Here is a 25,403-nt window from a genome sequence, read left to right as displayed (position 1 = left end):
ACAGATTCGAAATTCAAATGTAATATTTTTTTATAATTAAGTGTAACAGTATTTATGGCCAGACTAAGTATTTATCTTATATAATATCTATTTTTGCTAAATAAATGACTTTTATTTATTATTTATATACTTTTTGAATAAACAGAATAGATCGAAGGAATAATATAATAATACTAGCATTCTGCAGAAAACGAAATATTATAATAAATATTTAAAATACTAAAAAAGAACGTTTCTATGATAGAATCAACTAAATTGTCTCACTCTTATAAAGTGTAAGTAAATTGTTTAATCCTGCCGATGCTAATCAGGATAATAAGATAAACTCATGAAACTATTGTATCGTCACCGATCCGCGATAAGTGTACAGAGTTTGAGTTCAATCTGTCCGTTTGAAGTGGGGCAAAGTCGAGTCTAAACGAGTCGGTTACATACACACATACAGGTGAAGCTGATAAAAGCATAAATAGATACTTATATTAATAATAACAGTGTTAATAAAAAAAAAATACTTTCAATATATGTACTCACATTAACTGCAGCTTATCATTAGTGAGAACCGCATCGAAATCGGTATAACAATTTAAATAATTAAAATCTCAATTGACATACATACCAAGTAAATAACACAACTATTCGTTAAGTGAAATAAAATTATACTAAATTATATAAATCGTATAAGAAACATTGTTTTTATTTTTTGCAAACGCAGCGTTTTCTCTTCCTAACTACTAAAAATAATATAATATACATATAGGTTGTTTTATTTGTCTGTCTGTTAATATTTACTTTTTTAATTGACTTCAATTATATTAATACTAGCGATCCGCCCGGGATACGCCTGTATACATGTGTACATGTCACGTTGTTTGTCCGCGATGGACTCCTTAATTGCTCAACCGATTTTAATCAAATCTGCACACCGTATGGAGTTTGATGCAACTTAAAAGATAGGATAGTTTATATTATTTCAATTACGACAAATGATCATCCGCGCGGAGCCGGGTCGTGCAGCTAGTCCCACTATCCTTCCTACTTAATAATCCTATTTCCTACTATGTAATATTATAAATGCGAAGTTTGTAAGGATGTGTGTGTGTTTGTTGCTCTTTCACGTAAAAAATACTGAACCGATTGCAGTGAAATTTGTTACGTAGACAGCTGGACAACTGGAATAACATATAGGCAACTTTTTATCCCGATATTCCTACGGGATACGGACTTACGCGTTTGAAACCGCGGGGCGCAGCTAGTGAGTTACAAATAATTAAATTTATATTGTCTCTTTAGGCCAGCCTGAACCCTCATAGGAGGCCTGTTTCCCAGCAGTGGGAACATATATAGGCTGATGATGACGATTAAATTGTCTGCGGGAGATCGCTTATAGCGATAAGACCGTCCTCTCATCATTTCAAATCGCCTTCTGTTTATTGTAATTGTTTTATTTATGGTGTATTATTGTCTATTTTAGATTCATTTCATTCAAATATGAATATTAAATCTATACTAATGTTATAAAGCTTAAGTGTTTGTTTGCACGCACTAATCTCAGAAACTACTGGTCCGATTTGAAAAATTCTTTCAGTGTTCGATAGCCCATTTATTGAGGAAGGCTATAGGCTATATATGTACCACGGGCGAAGCCGGGGCGGACCGCTAGTCGATAAATATTACCTTTTGTTTCTAAAATAACAAAAATAAATATACAAAATATTCAAGCGAAGCCGCGAGCGAAACGAAAGTTCAATATATTCAAGGTAAACGCATCAAAAAGCTGAGTTCGCTAAGTTTATAATTATATTGCATTTCCGTGTGTATGTGTGTCAGGGGCGTAGTAACGATTGTTTCTGTTCGACCCAGATTTAATTTGGGCCCCACGTCCCACTTTTGGGCATGGGACAAATAGGTTTAATTTGGGCCCCACGTCCCACTTTTGGGCATGGGACAAATAGGTTTAATTTGGGCCCCACGTCCCACTTTTGGGCATGGGACAAATAGGTTAGGGGATTTATCCTCTGTTTCATATTTATAGTTATGTACAAACTAGGTTTTGCACGCGGCTTCGCACGCGTTTAATTCGGAGTAGTTTATAAGATGTTATTATCCATACTAATTGTCCTCTTTTAACTTTAACATCAAAATCTGTTGCGTTGTTTTAAAGATCTAAGCATACATACATACATACATAGGGGCAGACGCGGAAAGCGACTTTGCTATGTAGTGATTCAAAGAAAATCTTAAAAAAAATGGACTCTTTAATAATAAAACCTTTATGCACGACAGTGGGGCATGGGACGGTTATGGTTGTCACATCTATCTTTTCTTTTTATATAAAAGGTGACTGATCTATCCACATCTATCTATAGCACAAACTGCTGGACCGTTCGGGCTGAGTTTTCGCATTCAGATAGCTATGGTGTAGGCATCCGTAGGCATTCTACCCCCAAGAGGATAAAATAGGGGATGACAGTTTGTACCATGAGTATATCTCGAAGCAGTGTGCAGTGTATGATGTTTTATTTATATGTCTCTTAATGAAAACTGCCTGCTAAACCAATTGTGTATTTATGTAAAGACAAACAAACACACTTCTTCGCATTTATATCAAGTAAGACGCTCATCCCGGCTCCGCCTGGATATCAAGATTGATGTGTTATCCCAAGTCAGCTCATACCCTGTCTGTATACTTAATTTCATCAAAATCCGTCCAGTAGTTTAATTGTGATTGATGAACAAACATCCAAACAAACAAACTTTCACATTTATAATATTAGTGTGATACGGATAAGTAATTTTTAATTCATTAATTAAAACTGTCCTCATTAATTCATTAAATCTTCCAGATCGGCTTCAAGGGCTATGGTCTATCACCTGACCAGCTCTCAGCCTCAGGCAGCTTCTCCTTTAGCGACGGGAAGCAGTACAGCATCAGGCACGGCTCCGTCATCATAGCTGCCATCACGTCGTGCACCAACACGTCCAATCCGAGTGTCATGCTGGGAGCCGGTGAGTGACGTTCGAAGGTTTTCGTTTTATGACGCAGCGGGCGACTGAGCTGATGGTAAGCGATCACCACCGCCCGTGAACAGAGCAGAGGTAGTGCCTCAGCGAACGGAACCGCTTTTAAGGGGTAAGGGATAAGGAAAGAATTGACGCCTGGAACGAAGGAATGGACTGGAAAGAGTTGGGAAAAAGCCTCCGGCTCCCCCCCGCCCCTCACCGTACGAAACAAGTGGCATGCTACTATTTCACGCCGGTCTCCTGTGGGGGTGTGCTACTGCCCCTAGCCGGGCCAATTCGTGCTGAAGCGTGCTCGACTACCACATACAAAGGTTCAACTTGAACTTACTATACGCAAAGTAATTCTTTCAGCTCTTATGTCTAACTTTCCTTATCTTGTGTATATCTCAAAACTGACACTTATCTCAAAGCAATTATCTGACTTCACAAAAGAGGAGGTTCTCATACTACTGGTTTTATTTCTGATCTACGTGGTGAAGCGATTTTCATGATAGTTATTTTTGTTTGAATGCTGGTGCCTCCCTTCCATGGCCCCATTTCATCATCATCATCAGCCCATATATGTTCCCACTGCTGGGACACAGGCCTCCTTTTTGGCCCTGCCGTTAGGACCCTACGTTGTGGCCCTATTTAATTTGGTCTTATTCTGAAAATTTGAAGGCAAACCGTCCTCTTTGTAAAAATATTTAATTAATTATAATTATTCATTTCCTAGGTCTCCTAGCAAAGAAGGCAGTGGAGAATGGCCTTAGTGTCTTACCGTATATCAAAACATCCCTGTCGCCTGGATCCGGAGTCGTTACTTATTATTTGAGGGTAGGTGGAAAAAAATAGTATTTGCAGTGAATTTTTTTTTTTATGTCATAGTCGGCAATGGAGCTGGTGGGACGCCTGATGGTCAGCGCTACCACCGCCCGTGAACATTTGAAGAGGCGTAAGGCCAATTGCAGACCTTTCGCCTCTACAAATGGATTGCCGACTTTAATTGGGAAGGGATTAGGAAAGGATTGATGAGAGGAATAAAGGAAAGGACTGGGAAGGGTAAGGAAAAGGATATGGGCCTCCGGCTCCCCCACTCACCGTACGAAACACAATAGCAAGCTATTATTTCACGCCGGTTTTCTGTGGGGGTGTGGTACTTCCCCGGTGCGAGCTGGCCGAATTCGTGCCGAAGCGTGTTCGACTCCCACAATAAAAATGAAGATAATATGATAGTGGGATGTTTTAATTAAGATAATAAAATAGTGGGATGTTTGTTTCGATTTTTTTTTTCGTAACCATCAAAACTGCTGTATCGATTTGAATGTTATTGAGAACGAAGAACATAACCGACGAAAATAATTAATTAAAAAAATATTCTTTAATAAGCACTATTTTCGTGGTAAATTTTTTATTTAATTAAAAAAAAAACTCACCTATTATTCATTTATTTGGAAAATTTTAATTATATGATGAGGCGGGATTCGAACCTATGCCATTCGCCGTGGCGACCCCTTACCACTCGTCCACTTTTCCATTCTTTATAAAAATTAAAAATTACATTTATACTTCAACAAAAAATGAAAAAGCTAGTATTTTCTTGTGTTTGATTTTACGCGAGTATTATACATTTAGATATTAAAAACTGTTTACTACAGCTTTTTACAGAAGCTCGCTTTCTAACGGATTTTAAACGCGATTTATCTGAGCTGTAAAGTGTTCGAAACATCGAGTCAATAATATAAGCAATAAATCGCGTTTAAAATCCGTTAAAAAGTTTTTAATTAAAAGAAATATCTATCTCGAATCGCACATCCATTTTCGTGTAACCCAATGACATACATTTAAATTTATATTATTAAATCTTTATATACATTTAAATCTCTTGTTAAGGATTATTTTCTATCTCCATAATGTTGTTTGACTCTGTTCTATGTTATATTGTTTTTCTCTCCTCTATTATTTATCTCTCTTTACTGCATTTTTATACTATCCTTGCTCCTATATGCATTAATTTCTTATCTATATATTTGTACACTTTCTTGTATGTATTTATACACTTTCTATCTTTCCAAGATTTATATTTCCTGTATCCAAAGGTTGCCTGGAAGAAATCGCTTCAAAGCGATAAGGCCGCCAAATTGTACAGTAGATATTGTTTATTGGTTTTGTTAACTGTATGTGTATTGTACAATAAAGTGTAAATAAATAAATAAAAAATGGTTGCCTGTAAAGTCGGTTTTACGGGCGAAGATTTTACGTGACAACGTCTTTTTCTTGGTAGAATATTTATTGATATGAATATTATTAAATTGCACAATAGGAACAAGGAATTGAATGAAAATAAGAATTGCACAAATTTTAACTATAGAAAATATTATTTGTTTACTAAAAAGACAGAAACAGTTATAATTCTCTAGTGCTGCGCGCGCGGCGGACCGATCATAGTTCGGTGACTCATCGTAATGTTACCGGGCGTTACACTTTTTCATAAGTGCCTCCGAGCCGCAACCTAATTTAAGACGTTGTCACGTCAATAAATAAATACATGCATCAATTCCAGGAGTCCGGCGTGATACCCTACCTGGAGAAGCTAGGTTTCAACATAGTCGGCTACGGATGTATGACCTGCATCGGTAATTCGGGCCCAATTGAAGATAACATAGCGAACACTATTGAAAAGGTAAGGTGTTTAATGACCTCCTTGGTACAGTGGTTAACGCGTGAGCGTAGAACCGAGGGGTCCTGGATTCGATTCCCCGGTGGGGACGCACAAAAAATGGTCGGTCTGGCAGGACAAGGCTGATGACCTACTTGTCCATTACGACACAGATGTATATCATCTGCCCCATACCCCACTGGGGGACACGGGACTTCACTATATAAGGTTTTTAATGTGATAAAGGAAGAAAGAAGGAAAATACATTTATATATACCAAGCTAAAATAAAAATAATTTTCTTATATATAAAAACCGATTGCTGTTCGTTAGTCTCGCTAAAGCTCGAGAATGGCTGGGCCGATTTTGATAGTTTTGATGCATTCATAATAGACCAGGGAAGGTTTAAAAGGTAAGAACAATACGGAGGCAGGCGAAGCTACGGGCGGGAAGCTAGTTTGATATAAAAATAGCTAAATTAACCTAGTATAAAGAGGAGATCCATTCAGTGTAGGAGAGTCTAGGTCCATTGAAGGGACTTAGACTCTCCGCTGATTTTCCCTGGACACCACATCGACCCCCTGACAGCGGCAGCGTACATTTAAAAACAAGAAATAAAAATATAAAAGATATTGTTTAGTAATTATTATTTACTAGCTGCGCCCTGCGGTTTCACCCGCGTATTTCCGTATCCCGCAGGAATATCGGGATAAACAGTTGCCTATATGTTATTCCAGTTGTCCAGCTGTCTACGTACCAAATTTCATTGCAATCGGTTCAGTAGTTTTTACGTGAAAGAGCAACAAACACACACACACACATCCTTACAAACTTTCGCACCTATAATATTAGCAGGATTATAATAATAGTACCTGGATGACCGAGCTTTGCTCGGTATTTTTTTTTTTTTTTTATTTAACTTTAATTATTCGCCAAAAAGTAGTATTATTATTCGCCAATAGATGTCAGGAAGAGTCATAATAAATTGGGACTACTCAAACGCCCCCTATTTGTTAAAAAATTAAGTTTAAATCGATAAAACACGAATATGACATTTTCTAAAAAAGAATCCTAGCTAGATCGATTTATCGCCCCCGAAACCCCCTATATACTAAATTTCATGAAAATCGTTGGATTAAAGATATAAGATATTCTAGAACGAGCTGGTGTGCTGCGGGGTGCTGTCCGGCAACCGGAACTTCGAGGGTAGGATCCACCCCAACACGCGGGCGAACTACCTCGCCTCGCCGCTGCTGGTCATCGCGTACGCGCTGGCCGGCACCGTGGACATCGACTTCCAGACGCAGCCGCTCGGTGAGTCCTGCTCGCCTGGTACTTTGCAAGACATACCACATAACACTGTTCTGTAGCCTCTAATATATAAATAACTTCTCACTATGTATGCCGCCCTTGTACATTTCTTCAAACCTGCTTAAATCTAAAATGCAAAAAAAAAAAAAATTATTATATTTATTTAATGAAACATATGAAAATTTTTATGATCCACCTTGGCTTCGAGACGCAACCGCTCGGTGGGTTCTGCTCGCCTGGTACTTTGTAATATGCCACATAAGTTCTGTAGCCTCTAATATATAAATAACTTCTCACTATGTATGCCGCCCTGGTACATTTCTTCAAACCTGCTTAAATCTAAAATGCAAAAAAAAAAAATATTATTATGTTTATTTAATGAACATATGAACATTTTTATGATCCACCCTTGCGATTATTATAAGAAGGCTTCGAGACGCAACCGCTCGGTGGGTTCTGCTAGCCTGGTACTTTGTAAGACATACCACATAACACTGTTCTGTATCCTCTATATATAAATAACTTCTCATTATGTATGCCGCCCTGGTACATTTCTTCAAAGCTGCTGAAATCTAAAATGCAAAAAATATTTTATTCGATCCACCTTTGTGATTTCATAATATTTTGGGTTTGCGATTATTATTAGAAGGCATTAGGCGCATTGAATCGGCGCGTGCTTGTGTCTCTGTCTCTGTCTTTTTAGTAAACAAAATATATTTTCCATAGTTAAAATTTGTGCAATTCTTATTTTCATTCAATTCCTTGTTCCTATTGTGCAATTTAATAATATTCATATCAATAAATATTCTACCGAGAAAAAGACGTTGTCACGTAAAATCTTCGCCTGTAAAACCGACTTTACAGGCAACCATTTTTTTTTTTCTTAATTAAATTGGCTTGGAAGTATGAAGTAATGTCTGGGTCCATCAGTGAATTAAAAAAAAAATAGTAATTTAATAAAAAAAAAAAACAGGTAAACGCGCCGACGGCACTCCCGTGTTCCTGAACGATATTTGGCCGACTCGCGCCGAAATACAAGAGGTCGAGAACAAGTACGTCATACCGGGAATGTTTAAAGAGGTTAGTTTAATATAATTAAAAAAAAAAACAAATAAAAACGTAAACATTTTTAGTTTTCTAGCAATGCTTTATAAATTGTATGTGAGATAGCATGCACGATTTAGGCCAGCTCGCACCGGGGTACCACACCCTCACAGAAAACCGGCGTGAAGTAGAAGCATGCTACTGTGTTTCGGTGAGCCGGAGGCCAATTTCCTTTTCTTCACCCTTGCCAGTCCATTCCTACTTTCCTGTCGTCAAACCTTTCCTTATCCCTTACCCTCAAAACGCGGACAGCGCATGCGCAGAAGCACTACCTCTGCTCTGTTCATGAGCGCTGGTGATCGCTTACCACCAGGCGAACCACCAGCTCGGTTGCCCGCTAATACATAGAAAAAATACTACTTTCCACTACTACTTACTACCACTACTTACTACTCCTACTTACTACCACTACTTACTACTCCTACTTAAATACTACTACAACTCTCCCCAGGTATACGAGAAGATAGAACAAGGCTCGCCATCATGGCAGACCCTGGACGTGCCAAAAGGCAAGCTGTACGGATGGGACCCGAATTCCACATACATCAAGAAACCACCCTTCTTCGATGGTATGACCAGGGTGAGTATAAGTGAAGTCCCGTGTCCCCCAGTGGGGTATGGGGCAGATGATGTTCATCTGTTTCCCTGATCGATGTTCTTTATGGACAAGTAGGTGATCAGCCTTCTGTGTCCTGTCAGACCGAGACATTTGTTTTTTTGTGCGTCCCCACCGGGAATTGAACCCAGGACCCCACGGTTCTACGCTCACGCGTTAACCACTGTACCAAGGAGGCGGTCTATGGTATGACCAATGTGAGTGGGCAACATTATATTGTCGGATGTCAATTGTGTTTTGACATTCTGTTGTATGGATAATTGTCAGTTGAGATACAGATGTCGCTTTTCGTAACTTGTGCAAATTCATTTAGAAATTAAAAACTTTTTAACGGATTTTAAACGCGATTTATTCATTATGTTATTAACCCGACGTTTCGAACACTTTACAGCGAGCGTGGTCACGGGAAGACTCCACTTGTCCAAGCTCGTTGAGCTGTCGAATGCTATAAAATGTTGAATTACTTAGAAGCGAGCATTCGTACGGATTGTGGCTTGGTGTTCGTGCGTTGTATATTCAACGTTCGACCCAACTACCCTCAATTTATTAATGGTCCTTGTGACTGGCTGCGATTTGTTATCAACCGACTACATCAAGTAGGAAGTTGTGTAGAATCGTAGTACATTTTTATTACGATCAAACTAATGTTCAACATAATCCCCTTTTTTATCTATACTAATATTATAAAGCTGAAGAGTTTCTTTGTTTGGTTGGACGCGCTAATCTTAGGAACTACTGGTTCGATTTGAAAAATTCTTTCAGTGTTAGATAGTCCAGCGTATCAGTTTCCCCGTGACCACGCTCGCTGTAAAGTAGTTGAAACGTCTGTTTAATAATAGAATTCTAGATCGCGTTTAAACATCCGTTTAAAAGTTTTCAATTGCTAAAACCGAAATATGTCTCGAATAACCTCACCAGGATCTGCCGCCGATCAAGAGTATAGTGGGTGCCCGGTGCCTGCTGCTGCTGGGCGACTCGGTGACCACGGACCACATATCCCCAGCCGGCTCCATCGCCAGGAACTCTCCAGCCGCGAGATACTTGGCCAGTAGGGGGTAAGGGTCTTAACCGATGGGGAAAAGGAGGTTATCAACTAAAAAGGGCTTAAAATAATATGCGTTAATGATAGAAACAACTAAACTGTCTTCACTCGGTTGAGGAAAAAAAGTCCCGTGTCCCCAAGTGGGGTATGGGACAGATGATATACACGTTTTTCGTTGAACGATATTTTTATGGACAGGCCTCTTGAGTATACGCAAGGATATTATTTAATCCCGCGGATCCTAATGAGGATAATGAGATAAACTCATGAAATTATTGTATTGTCACCGATCCGCGATAAGTGTACAGAGTTTGAGTTCAATCTGTCCGTTTGAAGTGGGGCAAAATCTAGTCTATAAGAGTTAGTTACATACAAGCATATAGAAAGTCCTATTAGGAACTATAGAACTACTAGCTACCAGATCCGGCTAATCCTAGGGTAGGATCCTAATCCTACTTTCTACTATCCTATCCTATTATCCTACTTCCTATTCTACTTCCTACTATCCTATTTATATTATAAATGCGAAAGTTTGTAAGGATGTGTGTGTTTGTTGCTCTTTCACGCAAAAAAAAACTGAACTGATGCAATGAAATTTGGCGTACGTAGGCACATAGACAGCTGGACAACTGGAATAACATATAGGCAACTTTTGATACCCAACCCGATATTCCTACGGGATACGGACTTACGCGGATGAAAGCGCGGGTCGCAGCTAGTTTATCGTAATTAAAATTAATAAAATTTTAACAATTGGTATATAGAATGGGGTGATAAATAGACTGGTTTTGGGCACTACGGGAAACTATGTCATCTGCCTATCTACTCAATGTAATTATAATCATTATTGAGTAGTGAGGAAGTGCGAGCCCGACACGCACTTGGCCGGTCAATATTTTTTTTTTTTATGTCACAGCGGGCAGCTGAGCTGGTGGTTCGCCTGATGGTAAGCGATCACCACCGCCCATAAACATTCGCAAAGGTAGTACCTCTGTGAATGCGCTGCCCGCTTTTATGGGGTAAAGGAAAAGGAAAGGATTAACGACTGGAAAGAAGGAATGGACTAGGACGGTATTATAGGTATTCCTCAGTACCAACAAGATCGTCCTTCCAGGCTCACGCCGCGCGAGTTCAACTCGTACGGGTCGCGGCGCGGCAACGACGCGGTGATGTCGCGCGGCACCTTCGCGAACATTCGCATCGTCAACAAGATGGCCGCCGCGCCCGGCCCGCGCACCCGACACCTGCCCAGCGGGGACGACATGGACGTGTACGACGCGGCCGAGCGGTGAGTGGCCCGGGGGGGCACAGGGGGCACGGCTGTGGGGCACTTGGGACACGGGGGGTGGGAGTGTACGGAGTGGGACACGCAAGGCACAAGTGTGGGGCACTTGGGACAAGGGTGTGGGGCGCTCGGAGCATAGTTGTGTTCACTTGGGGTAATGTGGTGTAATGGGATGAACGATATGGGGCACTTGAAGGAACATATGGCAAGGGGCACAAGTAATTACCTTGCGCGGTGAGGTGGGACAACATAAGAGAAGAGTATAATATAATTTATATATCATATTATTAATTGAAAGAAGGAGTCTTATTGAATAAAAAATGTTAGAGTTTAAATTCAGAAGTACCCTCACTGCGCCTTTAAAAATCTCATAATCCACATTCAATATGTAAAACATTTATCAAACATAATTACCCTCCCATTCTAAGCAGTTTATTTATTATAGTAAGATTTCCCCATTTATAATTATAATTTTTTCAGATACGCGAAAGAAAATGTGCCCCTAATTGCCATAGTGGGCAAGGACTATGGCAGCGGTTCGAGTCGAGATTGGGCAGCGAAGGGGCCCTATTTATTGGTAAGTAAGATCTAGCAGAGGCCATTATTTATCGTCATTTGCGTATATAATTATAATATAGCGCCATCTATCGGAATTTATAAGTTTTATTAAGCTATGCGAATCATAATGAATCTTCCCATAGTAGTGATATGTATATACTAGCTGCGCCCCGCGGTTTCACACGCGTAATCCGTATCCCGTTGGACTATCGGGATAATAAGTTGCCTATATGTTATTCCAGTTGTCCAGCTGTTTACGTACCAAATTTCATTGCTATCGGTTATGTAGTTTTTGCGTGAAAGAGCAACAAACGCACACACATCCTTACAAACTTTCGCATTTATAATATTAGTAGGACTGCTGTAAAAAGTAGCGTAAGGTCCGCAAAAACTACTTTTAACAAATGAATTACTGACCTTAAATGGAATGAGGAAAGAAAAGATAGCCGAAGGGAATAAAGGAAAAGATTAATAAGGGTAAAGAAAATATGGTCCTCCGGCATTTATTATATTAGTATGAATAAGGAATTTTCTTTACTACCTTACATAAAGCCGATAAGATGAGAGCTAGAGGCCCGATTCATTATTTCACATTTCTCAGTCCATTCCTTCTTTCCAGTCCAATCAGCCAATCCTTATCCCTACCCCTTTCCCTTATGGCAGACTAAAAATAGAACTATCTTTCTCCCAGGGCATCAAAGCGGTTATAGCGGAGTCCTTCGAGCGGATCCACAGGTCGAACCTGGTGGGTATGGGTGTTATGCCCCTGCAGTTCTTGCCGGGACAAAACGCGGACACCCTGGGGCTAACTGGGAGGGAGAAATATGAAATTCAAGTACCTGAGGATCTGAAGACCCACCAATTGCTGGATGTCAAGGTATGGGCCTGGGTTTGGCGGTGGGATTTATGGAGAGATTGAGACAGTTAGGAGAATAAATAATAACCTAATTTTAGGAGAGAAAATCTTTATTTTTTTTCTTCTTAAAAACACGCTCTGTGTGAAAAAAAATAATTTAAAAGGTGTTATATTACATAAGGGACCGCCTCCTTGCTACAGTGGTTAAAACATGAGCTTAGAACTAAGGGGTCCTGGGTTCGATTCCCGGTGAGGACACATAAAAAAAAGATCTCGGTCTGATAGGACACAAAGGGCTGAAGATGAACTTACTAATCCGTGGAGAACGTCGATCAGTGAAACAGATTTATATCATCTACCCCATGCCCCAGTAGGGGATACGTGACTTTTATGTCACATAAGGGGGAAGGGGTTCTTAAAATGTGAACTATGACACGGAGGGGGGGAGGGGTAAAGAAAACCAAAAATTCGATTGATATATTTTATAAATGGCCTCTAATCAGAAAAGTATTTTTTTTACATAATTTTCTCCTCGCAGGTGGACAACGGCACGACCTTCCAAGTGCAAGTCCGCTACGACACTGAGGTCGACCTCAGCTATTTCCGACACGGCGGCATTCTGAACAACATGATACGGAAAATGTTGTAGATTTCAAAGTACCGTCATTTTGTACAAAAAAAAAATTTTTTTTTAATGCATTGGTTTTTTGTATTTTTTTGTTTGTAGCTGTTTTATAAAGTGCTATTGGATGTTATTTGATTTTTTTTTTTCTAAAGAAAAGGATGTAATAGGGGCTGTTTAACCGACGTTCCCAAAAACTGAGATTCCAACGCCACGGATTTTTTGTGTTTGTCACTCGATAACTCCGCGGGTTTTCAGCCCTCAAATTGTTGTCATTTGCTTACCTCCTCCTCCCCCCCCCGGGGAGGTTGGTGACCTTGTTTTATAGAAATATAAATATTTTTTTTATTTTATAAAAAAATGCGTTATCGTGAATAGTTATTATCATTTTTTTTTTAATAAAAAAATGTCTGACTTTAATTTGCACAAAATTGCGTCACAATTAAACAATTTAAAAGGAAATATTATAATAATTTCTTTTGGTTCATAAAAAAACATAGTGACTTAATACTTTGACGTTTCCAATTTATATAAAACGAATTTATAATCTTGAAACCATTAAATATAATTAGTACAAATATATTATTTACTAAATATTAATTGAAAAAGATATTTAAAGACCCGTAATTTTTAAAAGTGTAGTTCAAATAAGGGTATAATTTTGGGTTAGGTTTTATCTTATAACTGAGTATAGTCTGTGCCAATATTAAAAAGTTATTGAAGGTAAAAAAAAGGTAAGGTAATATAATAAATCAGTCATGTATACTAGCTGTTCGCCCCGGCTTCGCCCGTGATACATATAGAGTCCTCCCCGCGGTTTCACCCGCGTAAGTCTGTATCCCGTAGAAATATCGGAATAAAAAGTTGCCTATATGTTATTCCAGTTGTCAAGCAATCTACGTAACAAATTTCATTGCAATCGGTTCAGTTGTTTTTGCGTGAAAGAGTAACAAACACACATACATCCATCCATCCTCACAAACTTTCACATTTATAATATTAGTAGGATAGGATGTCACCCAGTGAAGTTGCAGCTTGGGCTGTATTGTTTTTGTGTTAGTCATTTCATAACTTTGTACTGGGTGAACCGATTTTGATGCTTTTTGTTTGAACGCTGGTGGTCCGATTTAATTAGTCTAATTTGACAATTTGAAGGCCATTTGAAAATATTACGTTTTTCATTAAGAAACATTAAAATCTATCTAGCATCTAGGTATAATCTAGATTTTAGGTCTTGATAATTATAAATTTGAATTGAATAGTGGCACAGGTTTTTTGATACGTTTTTTTATAAAGTTTTATATATTCATTGTTATAAAATATTATAATATCGGTAATGGATAATAGGGTATGCTATAAGAGAATAGAATAAATTTATGAATTTGTTATTATGTGTTTTAATGGATTAATTCCTCTTCCTTACTTTCCTTTATCCTTTCCTTATCCTGTTCTAAAATATGAAGAAGATAAGAAATAGAAATGTAACGTATGTCTGTTAATTTGTTACGCCTGAATCGATAAATCTATTTTGGTGAATTTTAGTGAAAATAATAAAAGATGATCCAAGCTTTAATATTTTAGTCGAGAACGCTTCGGTACAAATTGTACCAGTTCGCACGGGGGAAGTACCACACCAGTTCGTTAGGAGAATGGGAGAGCTAAGGCCCCTTTCCTTTTTCTCACCCTTCCCCGTCCATTCCTTTTTCACGTCAACAATCCTTCCTTATCCCTTACCCCTTAGAGCGGGCATCAATAGGCACTGCCTCTGCTCTGTTCATGGGCGGTGGTGATCGCTTACCATCAGGCGAACCACCAGCTCAGTTGCCCACTATGACATAAAAAATGCTTGGTTCTCTTTTCAGCGTGAATAATTTAAATGGATAAAGTATGGTTTAAGAGATCGGCTGTTATACAGTTCTACGAGGCTGAAAACAAGTATTTACAAGTGTAAGACAGAAAAGGTATTTATTGCCAAAAATTATATGAAATGAGCGTAATGGCCCATATCCTCTTCCTTACCCTTCCCAGTCCTTTCCTCTACTCCTCTCTTCAATCCTTTCCTAATCCCTTTCCATTTTGCAGTCGACAATACATTTGAAGAGGCGTAAGGTCTGCAATCGACCTTACACGTCTCCAAATGTTCAAGGGCGGTGGTAGCGCTTACCATCAGGGGACCCACCAGCTTCATTGCGGACTATGACAAAAAAAAAAATGAAACAATTTCAGTTTAATGCTGTGAAATAAAATATATTTGATAAATGTTATATAGTTTTTCTTTAAATATGTTATTATTGCTTTTATTTATGCCTATAAAGCTTCTAACAGATAATAAACGCACACATCAATGATACTTGCGTAAATCATTATTCAATTACAATAAAACTAAACGAAAATCCAGTTGGTCTCGGAAACAATTGCCCACCGCCACAAAATAGCAATGCGTGTGTTAATTATATATATTCTATGTTATTTGTCTTACGTTTATAGTAAATCTAATACAAAAGCTCTCACAGAAGCATTGGGTAGGGAGATCATTGAAATCGGCGCTCCCGTAAAAGGTATGTCAATTACAAATTAAGGTGGTCGAAATTTGATCAGTTTCTAATGCTCCTCTCGGGCTTTCTTTATGTGGGACATGTAGTAGCATAGATTATACACTTATATCCGTGTAGTGGCGTCTCGGAATAAGAACACAAATTCGGCAAACCTACGACAACACTTCAGTTATGAGTCTATCCCAGGGGCAGCTCTAGCTCGTGTAACGCGCGTGTACAATGAAACCGTGGTGCCCCCTAGATCTGTCCTGGTGATGCTTTTAGCTGGCTAGGAACGTCGCGGCACCGTCTGAGACGGCGCCCGTGTGCATTGCATAGCCTGCACTATAGATTAAGCCGCCCCTGATCTATCCTTTTTAATAATTCGTTTTGGAGATAATTAGTATTTAAAAATGACTTTTATTACCCGCTTATGAAAGCGGGCAGCTGAGCTGATGGTTCAGCTGATGGTAAACAATCACATGCCCATGAATATACGCAGAGGTAGTGCGTCTGTGAGTGCGCTGTCCGGTTATAAGGGGAAACGCATAAGGTAAGAATTAACGATTGGAAATAAGGGATGGACGGGGAAGGTTGAGGAAAAGGAAACGAAAAGGCCTCCGACTGCTAAGAGAATGCTTACTTGTCCCTATTAATATTATAAATGCGACGTATTATTTTCTTTTGCAAAATATAAATAAGACAAAATTTTATTACTTAAATAGCTGTTAGCTACAGGCTGTGTTATGTTATTTTTAATAGTAGTGGCTGCCTATAATTATGACTACTAAGTCTCTATTTGTAATTTCATAAAACTTTCCATTCACGTTACCCGTGTACGTCATATTGGTGATCCTTAATGTAATAAATAAAGAAATAAATAAATAACTAAGTCTGTGAGCCTCTTCACCAACTACCTTTTTTTTTTTTTTTTTTTTAACGAGGAGGAAATCTTCCAAAGATGCTCTAGCTTTGGGGGAAAAGTAGAGCATGTGGGATTTCTACCCACTAAAACCTCCTCGGCGGCCAAACTCAAAGAACAAAAGCAGGGATCCTGGGATCTAAGGAACGCACCAGGATCTACCCTTAACACTGAAACTGATTAAGAACCGATTTTAATGATGTACAGATATATTTTAAAACCGGAGAATATAATAGTTCATATCCCGGACATTCCTGAAACCTTAGAGTATTATCTTTGATCCTAGTGCGTTCCATAGGAGATCCCAGGATCCCTGCTATTGTGCTTTAAGTTTGGCCGCCGATGAGTTTTTAGTGGGTAGAAATCCATGCTCTACTTTCCCCCAAAGCTAGAGCATCTTTGGAAGATTTCGTAAAAAAAAGAGTATTATCTTTAACTACGCGAGCGAAAAACAGCTACACAGCGGCAACGCGCCCTCCCGCTGAAAGTGGTCTTCACTACATTCTGATCTCGCAACAGTCCACTACCATCTCGTGAGTCATACGTCTTGTATCTTGTTCCTCACGGAGACTCGGATAAGATGTCCGTCTGATCTTATTACCTAACTTATCCCGGGTACACCCTGGAGCGTAAAGCAAGCTAGAATGTTTATGGTAATCTAATGCAACAGATTTACCAGCGGACTTAGAAGAGGAGCCATCCGTTGAAAATGATGACGATATAACATCAACCACCATACAAGTTGCTACGAAGGAGGACATAGCTAGAGCGGTAACCTTTTTTTACTTTATATATTTATTTATTTACTAATTATATATTTATTTACTATATTATACTTATATTTATTTACTAATTATATTACTTATTAACTAGCTGACCCGGCGAACTTCGTACCGCTTTAGCCATATAATCTATGGCTGTGAATGACATTGACATTTGTTACGCGCGTTTTTTAAAATACGCAAAATTAAATGTACATTTTTCAATATTTCTGAGATATTTCCTTAATATTTTTTTCGTAAGAAACTTCTCCTAATAATAACAAATACAACAAAGAGAGAATTAGTGAAATCGGTCCAGCCATTCACGCGTGATGCCGTGACCAAGGAAAACGGGTTTCATTCTTATATATATAGATTCACGACATAGCGGGTAACTGAGCTGATGGTCTGCGATGGTAAGCGATCACCACCGCCCATGAACATTCGCAGAGGTAGTGCCTCTGTTAGCGCTGCCGCAACTGCTTCATTTGTATTTAAATTATAGTTTCTTTATTACTTAATCTTATTTATCTATACTAATAATATAATGAGGAAGAATTTGTATTTATTTTGTTTGTAATGGATAAGCTCAAAAATAATGGAGCGATTTTTAAAATTCTTTCACCATTAGAAATTTTACGAATTAGGCCAGCTCGCATCGGGGAAGTACCACACCCCCACAGAAAACCGGCGTGAAATAATAGTTTGCTATTGTGTTTCGTACGTTGAGTGGGGGAGCCGGAGGCCTATTTCCTTCTCCTCGCCCTTCCCAGTCCATTCCTTCTTTCCAGTCATCAATCCTTTCCTTATCCCTTATCCCTAAAAAACGGGCAGCGCATTCTCAGAGGCCTGAGACTCTGCGAATGTTCATGAGCGGTGGTGATCGTTTACCATCAGGCGAACCACCAGCTCAGTTGCCCGCTATGATATAAAAAAAAAAGAAAGCTGCAACTTCACTCAATGACATAGGCTATATAAGTACCACGGGCGAAGCCGGGGCGATCTGCTAGATTGTAATAAACTATCTGTGACCGCGACTTCTTTCGTGTAACTCAAGCTAAAAGATTTATTCACTCAACTAGACTACCTTCAATAGGGCTATAGTATTGACGAAATATCTCGACCTGCCATAGAGCGTTACTCTATAGTAGTTTCTTCAGAGTAGTGCAAGCATAGAACTCTGTAGCTGCTCTTTTAAAATCGTATCATTTTGCAGTTATTTTTTTTATAAAAAAACCAGAACAATAATGTCAAAGGCAGTCGTAAAAAATTGATTCTCGTAAAAAAATAACAATTCTTTTGCAATTCAGAGATAAAGTGTATCTTAGAACGTCTTTATGGGAAATTTCTAGTAAATTGGGCTCAGACGAGCCATATATGACGCGAAACTAACTAAAAGTCAGTGGGGCAAAAACATTAAAAAACGTACAATGATAATTGAAAACATTTCTTTTTTCGACTGATTTTATAAAAGGAGGTTGTCAATTTGTAAGTATTTAGTTGAGTTTGATACCTTACACTTTTCGATTGAGTCAATTGCTTCTGTTTGTTCTTTTATTTATTTAAAGCTGACGCCTGCCGTGTCCTCCCATTTAAATCTTCTCTATTTCTAACAATTTAAAGGCGGTTTTGTCCTTGATAAAAATAATTATGACATTATTAGGAACTAGAAAAACCAAAAGACATCGACAAAATAGATGGCGTTAACCAAGACGACGAGGAGGCGAGAATTGAAAAAGAATTGGCTGAAATATACAAGGATTCATCTGGTAATTATAATATAGGTATATAATATACGAGTAATATTTATTCATCATCATCATCAGCCCATATATGTTCCCACTGCTGGGACACAGGCCTCCTATGAGGGCTCAGGCCATAATCCACCACGCTGGCCAAGTGCAGGTTGGCAGATGTCACATGTTGTCGAACTTTTAATTTTTGGACATGCCGGTTTCCTCACGATGTTTTCCTTCACCGTTTAAGCAGTGGTGATGTTATCCACATGCGCAGATAAATTGAAAAATCAATTTATTCCCTGCACGCTCGCCCGGTCTCGAACCCCGACTTATCGATTTTGAAGTCCGAGGTTCTCACCACTGAACCACCACTGCTTTTAATATTTATTAAATGTCTATATATAGTTCAGTATGTTTGTACTAAGAGTTATAAATAATATTATTATAGAATGAAGTGAGTTTAATTGAACGCGCTAATAGAAAAATGTTTTTAAACGACGTTTCGAAAAACGAAGGATCTAAAAGTAGTATAATAATAAAGGAGGTTCAACTGCTTTTTTTTCTTTTTTGGGTTTATTACATGATAACTCCGTGGCCCTTTAAACCGATTGACACATGGACATAGATAACATACTGTGCTCCTATTGACGTGATTCTTTTTGTGATTTGGTGGGAACTGGTTTTTCTTTTGGTTCCATATTTCTCATCATCTATGAATTTGATATGATCCCCCCAAAGACCCAAGAACTTTTTAAATGAAAATGTTTACTTTTATGGTTCACAGTAGAAAATTATAATTGTAAAAATGCATTATCAACATGCATTTCCAGTATTCATAATTATCGTCTGTTAAACATTTAAAAATTCGAAATTAGCTGTCAATATGTGTTACATTCACGCCTAAACTACTGATAAAATGTGATACGCAGATAGTGTTCTAGAGTGTTCTGGGTTATATATAAGAATTTATGTTAAAGCTGTTTATCATCATCATCATCATCAGCCCATATATGTTCCCACACACAGGGACACAGGCCTCCTATGTAGGTTTCGGTCATAATCCACCACACTGGCCAAGTGCGGGTTGGCAGATGTCACATGTCGTCGAACTTTTGATTCTTGGACATGCCGGATTCCTCACGATGTTTTCCTTCACCGCTTTAAGCAGTGGTGATGTTATCCACATGTGCAGATAAATTGAAAAATCAATTTATTACCCGCACGCTCGCCCAGTCTCGAACCCCGACTTATCGATTTTGAAGTCCGAGGTTCTCACCACTGAAAAACTTATTTACGTATAAATAAATGAATTACAGATTATAAATCCGACAGCAGTGAAATGAACGAGAAGAAAAATTCAACGGATAATTCGACTGATTTTGAAGAGAAACCCGTGGCAAGAATGAGGGCAAAGTGTGTATTTTAATTTAATTTAATCATCATCACCCACACATTTGTTACCCCTGCATGCTCAGTCTTCCTATATAATATGGTTTGGTTATAACCCAGCTGTGATTTCTAATTCATTTAATCATCATCAGCCCACACTTCTTCCCACTGTTAGAACAGACCTTCTATGCCTGTCACTCGCCGTAGAAACAGCATGCTATTTCACGCCGGTCTCCTGTGGAGGTGTGGTACTTTCCGCGAGCTGTAAAAATTCGTGCTGAAGCGTGCTAGACTCCCACATTCATACATTATAAAATAAAAAAAAAACTTCGTCGGTCTGATTAGGTATCTTAGACCTTTATGTTTTTTCTCACTGTCTTGTCATTTTTTAGTTTTAAGGTAAGAATTTTCAAAGAATAGAAAAATGCCATCCTGAGATGGGATGCGGACGTGCATTGTGCCTTTTTAAATCTTTATTTTAATTTCAGTTTTAAATTCCAACCGAATACAAACAGCAAAAAAGACATCGAACTGTTTCGAACGTCTGTAGACGATATTAGCTGTGAAAAAAATAAACTGTCTGGCACTGTAAGTAAATATTCTGTAATAATCTTACATGATTTTATTTTTGACAATAAGGAACTTGTATACATATTTTCACCCCCTATTTTTACTTTTTCTAACATTTTTTTTTTTGGCATAAAAAGTACGGTATGTCCTTTCCTAAGTTCAGTTTCAGTCCAAATTTCATCATCAAAATGAGTTCAGGTTAGGCGTGAAAGCATTTATAATATTAATAGAGATATTAGGGATATCTATTATTTGTTCAAAAGCTTTTCTTAAAACAAAATAAACAGTATTTTTTAATGAATCATTCATTATATATAGTAATACATGTCATAATTTAATAATATCTATATATGTAGGTTTAGAAATTAAAAACTTTTTAACGGATTTTAAACACTACGACGACGACAACTACCCTACGTCGGGTTAATAATATAATGAATAAATTGCGTTTAAAATCCGTTAAAACGTTTTTTAATATCTAAATGTATAATACTCGCGTAAAATCAAACACAAGAAAATACTAATACATAGAGAATTAAATATCTATATAAGATAGTAATATTGCTTCTACAACGATTCGAATGATATTTATAAATTAAGTTATTTGTACTATATATTTAAACCCGCCTGGAAATCTGTACCCAGGGGGGTTATGACGTCATGACGTCATAAAGTAAAGTCGTTTATTCACACTGGAATTAATACTGCTTTAAGTCGTTTTGATAACGCCCCTGGACATAATAAATAGTTTATACTAACATACCCGGCCACGTGTTGCTGTGGCTGAGTAATAATTAAAAATATTAAGATCATAAATTATTGGGATGATTAATCGAAATAATAACCATCCTATATCTTAAGTTGGACCAAATTACACATAAAACGCCAAATGTCATCAAAATCGGTTGAGTTGATGAAGAGTTCATTGGGAACATACATCATGACACTGGATTTTTATATATTAAGATTATTCGGTAAATAGGTAGCTTTAAAATGATGACATTATTAATATAAGAGCATTTTTGTGTAAAATATATAAGTATAAGAACCTTCTTATAACTTTTAATTATCTTCTATTTTCTTTCTTCTATCTTAAAAACCTTTTTTTTTAACAAACGTGTATCTTTTACAGACATCACTACCGAACGGCGGCTATCGTTACGCCGTGGACGCAATCATTATCGGTGCAGCAATTACATCGCTCCAAGCATTCAATTACCCATTACTTGTGTAAAATTTTTGTTAAAATAAAACATGTTATTTTTATGAGTCTTTTATTTAAATATTAGTATACATCTAATATACATATAGACAAAGATTTATTTATGTTATTAGCTTATTATTCTAATTTTTTTTATCTCACTATGAAATATTTACAAGTATCATCAAGAAATAGGCTTTTTTTAACAAAAACAAGACTAAATTAAAATTTCAAATACCCCACTCCATTTAACATTATCGGCCATTTATATAGCATCTAGTATTCTACTAATTAAGCCCTTTTAATTGATACCCATAATGAGGGAATTGTAAAATAATCAATACTATTATAAAGCTGAAGAGATTGTTTGTTTGTTCGAACGCACTAATCTCAGGAACTACTGGTCCGATAAAAAAATCTTTCAGTGTTAGATAGCCCATTTATTGAGCAAGGCTATAGGCTATATATGTACCACGGGCGAAGCCGGGGTGGACTGCTAGTACTATATATAATCCTATATTTTTTGGCCATCCTTGACCAAATATCATCAAACATAGCTACATGCCACCACAAGACGGGTTTTCAAATGAAAAAAAAGCCATATCGAAATCGGTGCATCTATTTGAGATCTCCAATGCTAAGAACCCACAAACAGACAGATGTTGACAACAAACTTATAACCCCCTCTTTTCTTTGGGGATTAATAAAGTAGATTCTTATATATATATAAGTACAATCATTATCCTTTAAAGAAATATCTAAAGCATATAACAAAATTATTTTTAATATTGAAATGCATTTTTTAAAATCAATTCATCACTTTTAAGTCTTAATATAAAAAACACAAACACCGACTCACTGATTTATCAACGCACAGCCCAAACTACTGAACCGATCGGGCTGAAATTTGGTATGCCGATAGCCACTCAAAAGTAAGTATCCACTACGAAAGAACTTTGATACATTCTACCCCCCCGGGGATAAAACAGGGGATGAACGATTGTACCGTGAAAATTTATTCTGGCCCTGCAGGCAAAGCTGCAGACAACAGTTAGTTCATTATAATGACCGAACACACTGATTTATGATTTGCAATAAGTTTTTATTTTCCAACGCCGCTGCAATCCGTTCCTTGTCAGCGAGCTGTTTATTCACAGCGTGCTCCGATACGTGTGTTCCCTCCGTCACTTCCACTGTCACTTTGAAACGGCTCGGCAGAGAGCGGAGCAGTTGCACGCGGATGGATAGACCTGGAATGTTAATATGAGAGTTGACAATTCACTGTTTGAGAGAGACACAAACTTGGTTGTAACACAATTCTTTTCGACTAAAATAGGGATCGATGTCCCTGGCGGCATGCCACTCCAGATTTAAAAATGGGACCAGATGACAATAATTTTATATCAAACCCAGGGAGTTATCACATAAATTAACTGAATCCTATCATACTAATCATATTAAACTAATATTATAAATGTGAAAGTTTGTAAGGACGTGTGTGTGTTCGTTGCTCTTTTACGCAAAAACTACTGAACCGATTGCAATGAAACTTGGTACGTAGACAGCTGGACAACTGGAATAACACATAGGCAACTTTTTATCCCGATATTCCTACGGGATATGGACTTACGCGGGCGAAACCGCGGGGCGCAGCTAGTAAAAAATACCGTTGATTGACAATATATAAAATAGTCAATTAAATCACATACCGATCAAGGTGGCCATACTGCAATGAGGTATTGTCGGTGTAAAGAAAACATGTACCGAGTTATTTTCATTATCTACGTGAATATTACTTTCTTCTATAACTCGTAGCTCTTCCAGTGATAATGGATGCTCTGGATCGCAAATATTGCGTATCAAATCAAATACTTCTCGTGTATCGAATTCATCTGGTACATTTTCGTCAAAATCAGCTCGAGTTAGCTCTCTTGCTGAACCCTTTTCGTATACATTTGGGTTAACGTTGTCCGCTACTTTCATTTTTGTAAATATTGCGTTTATTGATAATAAATTTTATATAAAATTATACAAACGTAGTGAGATAAAACGCTAACCTAATATAAAAATATGTCAAATGTCAATTGTCAATAGTGGAAGCGTGTAATTGACATTGACTTAACGTACAGAAATTTGTAATATTCAGCAGTGAGCGTTAACTAGATTATTTTCCTGTAGTATTAAAATATTTAACAAGAAATATTATAACTCTATTAATTTTGTACGATTTAAATAACAATTTAAATATTAAGAAAAAAATAGATATCGACACACTTCTTATTAATTTTTAAACTTTATCAGCTGTTATGTCATTCAAAATGACAGTTAAGTTCGATCAATACACAATTCGAGAAAGCGCAGAATTTTGCATTAAACTTTAAAAAAGTGTTAAAAGGGGCGTTATTCTTGATACGAGAAGATACCGAGTAAACTGTAAGTTTATTTTATAATACAAAATGCTATCGAAATTACAATTAATTATAATTTTGATTACAATGATACATTTTACAAGAAGTTTTCCCAATGTTTACGCAGGACCTCTGGTACTTTCGTAGGGTGTGCCTTAAGCCTTCATGTACACTTAACCTGTGTACCTGTACCTTTTTAATTAGAAATGAAATATACACAGCCAATTTCTTATTGAAATAGTAGTTAAAGAACGTCTCAAACAACTTGACTGCTAGTTTAAATAATTTTCGTTTCTAATAAAAGTTTGGTAAACTTTAATCAATATTTAACTGTGTAGCGAGCTCAACGCACCTTTTATGACTGTATTTCGTTACACAAGTCAGCAAAACTCGTTCTACAGTTCTCAAACCATTCTTTAGTTCCATTTTTTGGGGAGAGGTGTAACTGATGAGATAATATCTCATTTTCTTAATAACTTATTATCTTAAAGACATATAAATTGTTTTGTATTTAGAAGAGATTTAGTTGTTTATTATAAATTATTATATATATTGTTGTTGTAATAATGAATGATGATAATAACAACGGTTGAGAAATGTTTCCTATTATTTAAAAAATTCTAATTGACAAAACATTTCAATGTCATAAAACTAAAAATGAAAGTTTAAGGGTTCCATTCACTTCATAACAAAAAAATTCTAATCAATTTATTAACATAACATAGAAATTGTTAATCTCTGATTACAGATGGCGGCCGATCCATGGACAATTCTGCCGCACGAGCATGCAAAGTTTGCAGAACATTTCCGCAATTTGGGGCCCGTTA

General features: G+C 37.4%; 4 protein-coding genes across 4 annotated transcripts in view; 3 read left to right on the top strand and 1 right to left on the bottom strand.

Annotated features, from left to right (window-relative positions):
- The window catches only part of LOC119839254 (cytoplasmic aconitate hydratase-like), a 33,042-nt gene extending 19,857 nt beyond the window's left edge, over nucleotides 1–13,185 (top strand). Inside the window, exons 12-22 of the mRNA XM_038365480.1 lie at nucleotides 2,844–3,006; nucleotides 3,737–3,837; nucleotides 5,564–5,683; nucleotides 6,816–6,972; nucleotides 7,943–8,049; nucleotides 8,525–8,653; nucleotides 9,608–9,744; nucleotides 10,846–11,019; nucleotides 11,497–11,593; nucleotides 12,266–12,451; nucleotides 12,969–13,185. Of these exons, the coding sequence (XP_038221408.1) occupies nucleotides 2,844–3,006; nucleotides 3,737–3,837; nucleotides 5,564–5,683; nucleotides 6,816–6,972; nucleotides 7,943–8,049; nucleotides 8,525–8,653; nucleotides 9,608–9,744; nucleotides 10,846–11,019; nucleotides 11,497–11,593; nucleotides 12,266–12,451; nucleotides 12,969–13,079 (1,482 nt within the window). The 3' untranslated portion in view covers nucleotides 13,080–13,185. The remainder of the gene's footprint in view (nucleotides 1–2,843; nucleotides 3,007–3,736; nucleotides 3,838–5,563; nucleotides 5,684–6,815; nucleotides 6,973–7,942; nucleotides 8,050–8,524; nucleotides 8,654–9,607; nucleotides 9,745–10,845; nucleotides 11,020–11,496; nucleotides 11,594–12,265; nucleotides 12,452–12,968) is intronic.
- A 1,743-nt stretch (nucleotides 13,186–14,928) lies between these two features.
- LOC119839222 lies at nucleotides 14,929–22,201 on the top strand. The gene is made up of 7 exons (XM_038365441.1): nucleotides 14,929–14,999; nucleotides 15,540–15,610; nucleotides 17,179–17,279; nucleotides 18,933–19,038; nucleotides 20,325–20,421; nucleotides 20,886–20,985; nucleotides 22,100–22,201. The coding sequence occupies exons 1-7, from the start codon at nucleotides 14,929–14,931 to the stop codon at nucleotides 22,199–22,201; spliced, it is 648 nt and encodes a 215-aa protein (XP_038221369.1).
- A 98-nt stretch (nucleotides 22,202–22,299) lies between these two features.
- Nucleotides 22,300–24,230, bottom strand: LOC119839242 (MIP18 family protein galla-2). Its single transcript, XM_038365462.1, has 2 exons — nucleotides 23,878–24,230; nucleotides 22,300–23,418 (listed from the first exon to the last, which is right to left on the bottom strand). Exons 1-2 carry the CDS (start codon nucleotides 24,149–24,151, stop codon nucleotides 23,228–23,230), a joined length of 465 nt encoding a protein of 154 aa, XP_038221390.1. The 5' UTR covers nucleotides 24,152–24,230; the 3' UTR covers nucleotides 22,300–23,227.
- Nucleotides 24,231–24,582: 352 nt separating this feature from the next.
- The window catches only part of LOC119839221 (intersectin-1-like), a 29,258-nt gene continuing 28,437 nt past the window's right edge, over nucleotides 24,583–25,403 (top strand). Inside the window, exon 1 of the mRNA XM_038365440.1 lies at nucleotides 24,583–24,603. The gene's annotated coding sequence lies outside the window, so the exon portion shown is untranslated. The remainder of the gene's footprint in view (nucleotides 24,604–25,403) is intronic.

The sequence above is a fragment of the Zerene cesonia genome, unplaced genomic scaffold (genome assembly GCF_012273895.1).
Source record: "Zerene cesonia ecotype Mississippi unplaced genomic scaffold, Zerene_cesonia_1.1 Zces_u010, whole genome shotgun sequence".
In the NCBI taxonomy this organism is placed as follows: domain Eukaryota; kingdom Metazoa; phylum Arthropoda; class Insecta; order Lepidoptera; family Pieridae; genus Zerene; species Zerene cesonia.
This window is presented reverse-complemented; position numbering and strand designations above follow the sequence as displayed.

What these genes read in the sequence shown, in the direction of transcription:
- LOC119839222 (XM_038365441.1), top strand. Translation starts at nt 14,929, where the DNA reads ATGGATAAAGTATGGTTTAAGAGATCGGCTGTTATACAGTTCTACGAG. An exon ending in AGGAGGACATAGCTAGAGCG is followed by an intron (nt 17,280 to 18,932) that starts GTAACCTTTTTT and finishes TGACATTATTAG; the next exon opens with GAACTAGAAAAACCAAAAGA. An exon ending in GTGGCAAGAATGAGGGCAAA is followed by an intron (nt 20,422 to 20,885) that starts GTGTGTATTTTA and finishes TTTTAATTTCAG; the next exon opens with TTTTAAATTCCAACCGAATA.
- LOC119839242 (XM_038365462.1), bottom strand. Translation starts at nt 24,151, where the DNA reads ATGAAAGTAGCGGACAACGTTAACCCAAATGTATACGAAAAGGGTTCA. An exon ending in CAGTATGGCCACCTTGATCG is followed by an intron (nt 23,419 to 23,877) that starts GTATGTGATTTA and finishes TTAACATTCCAG; the next exon opens with GTCTATCCATCCGCGTGCAA.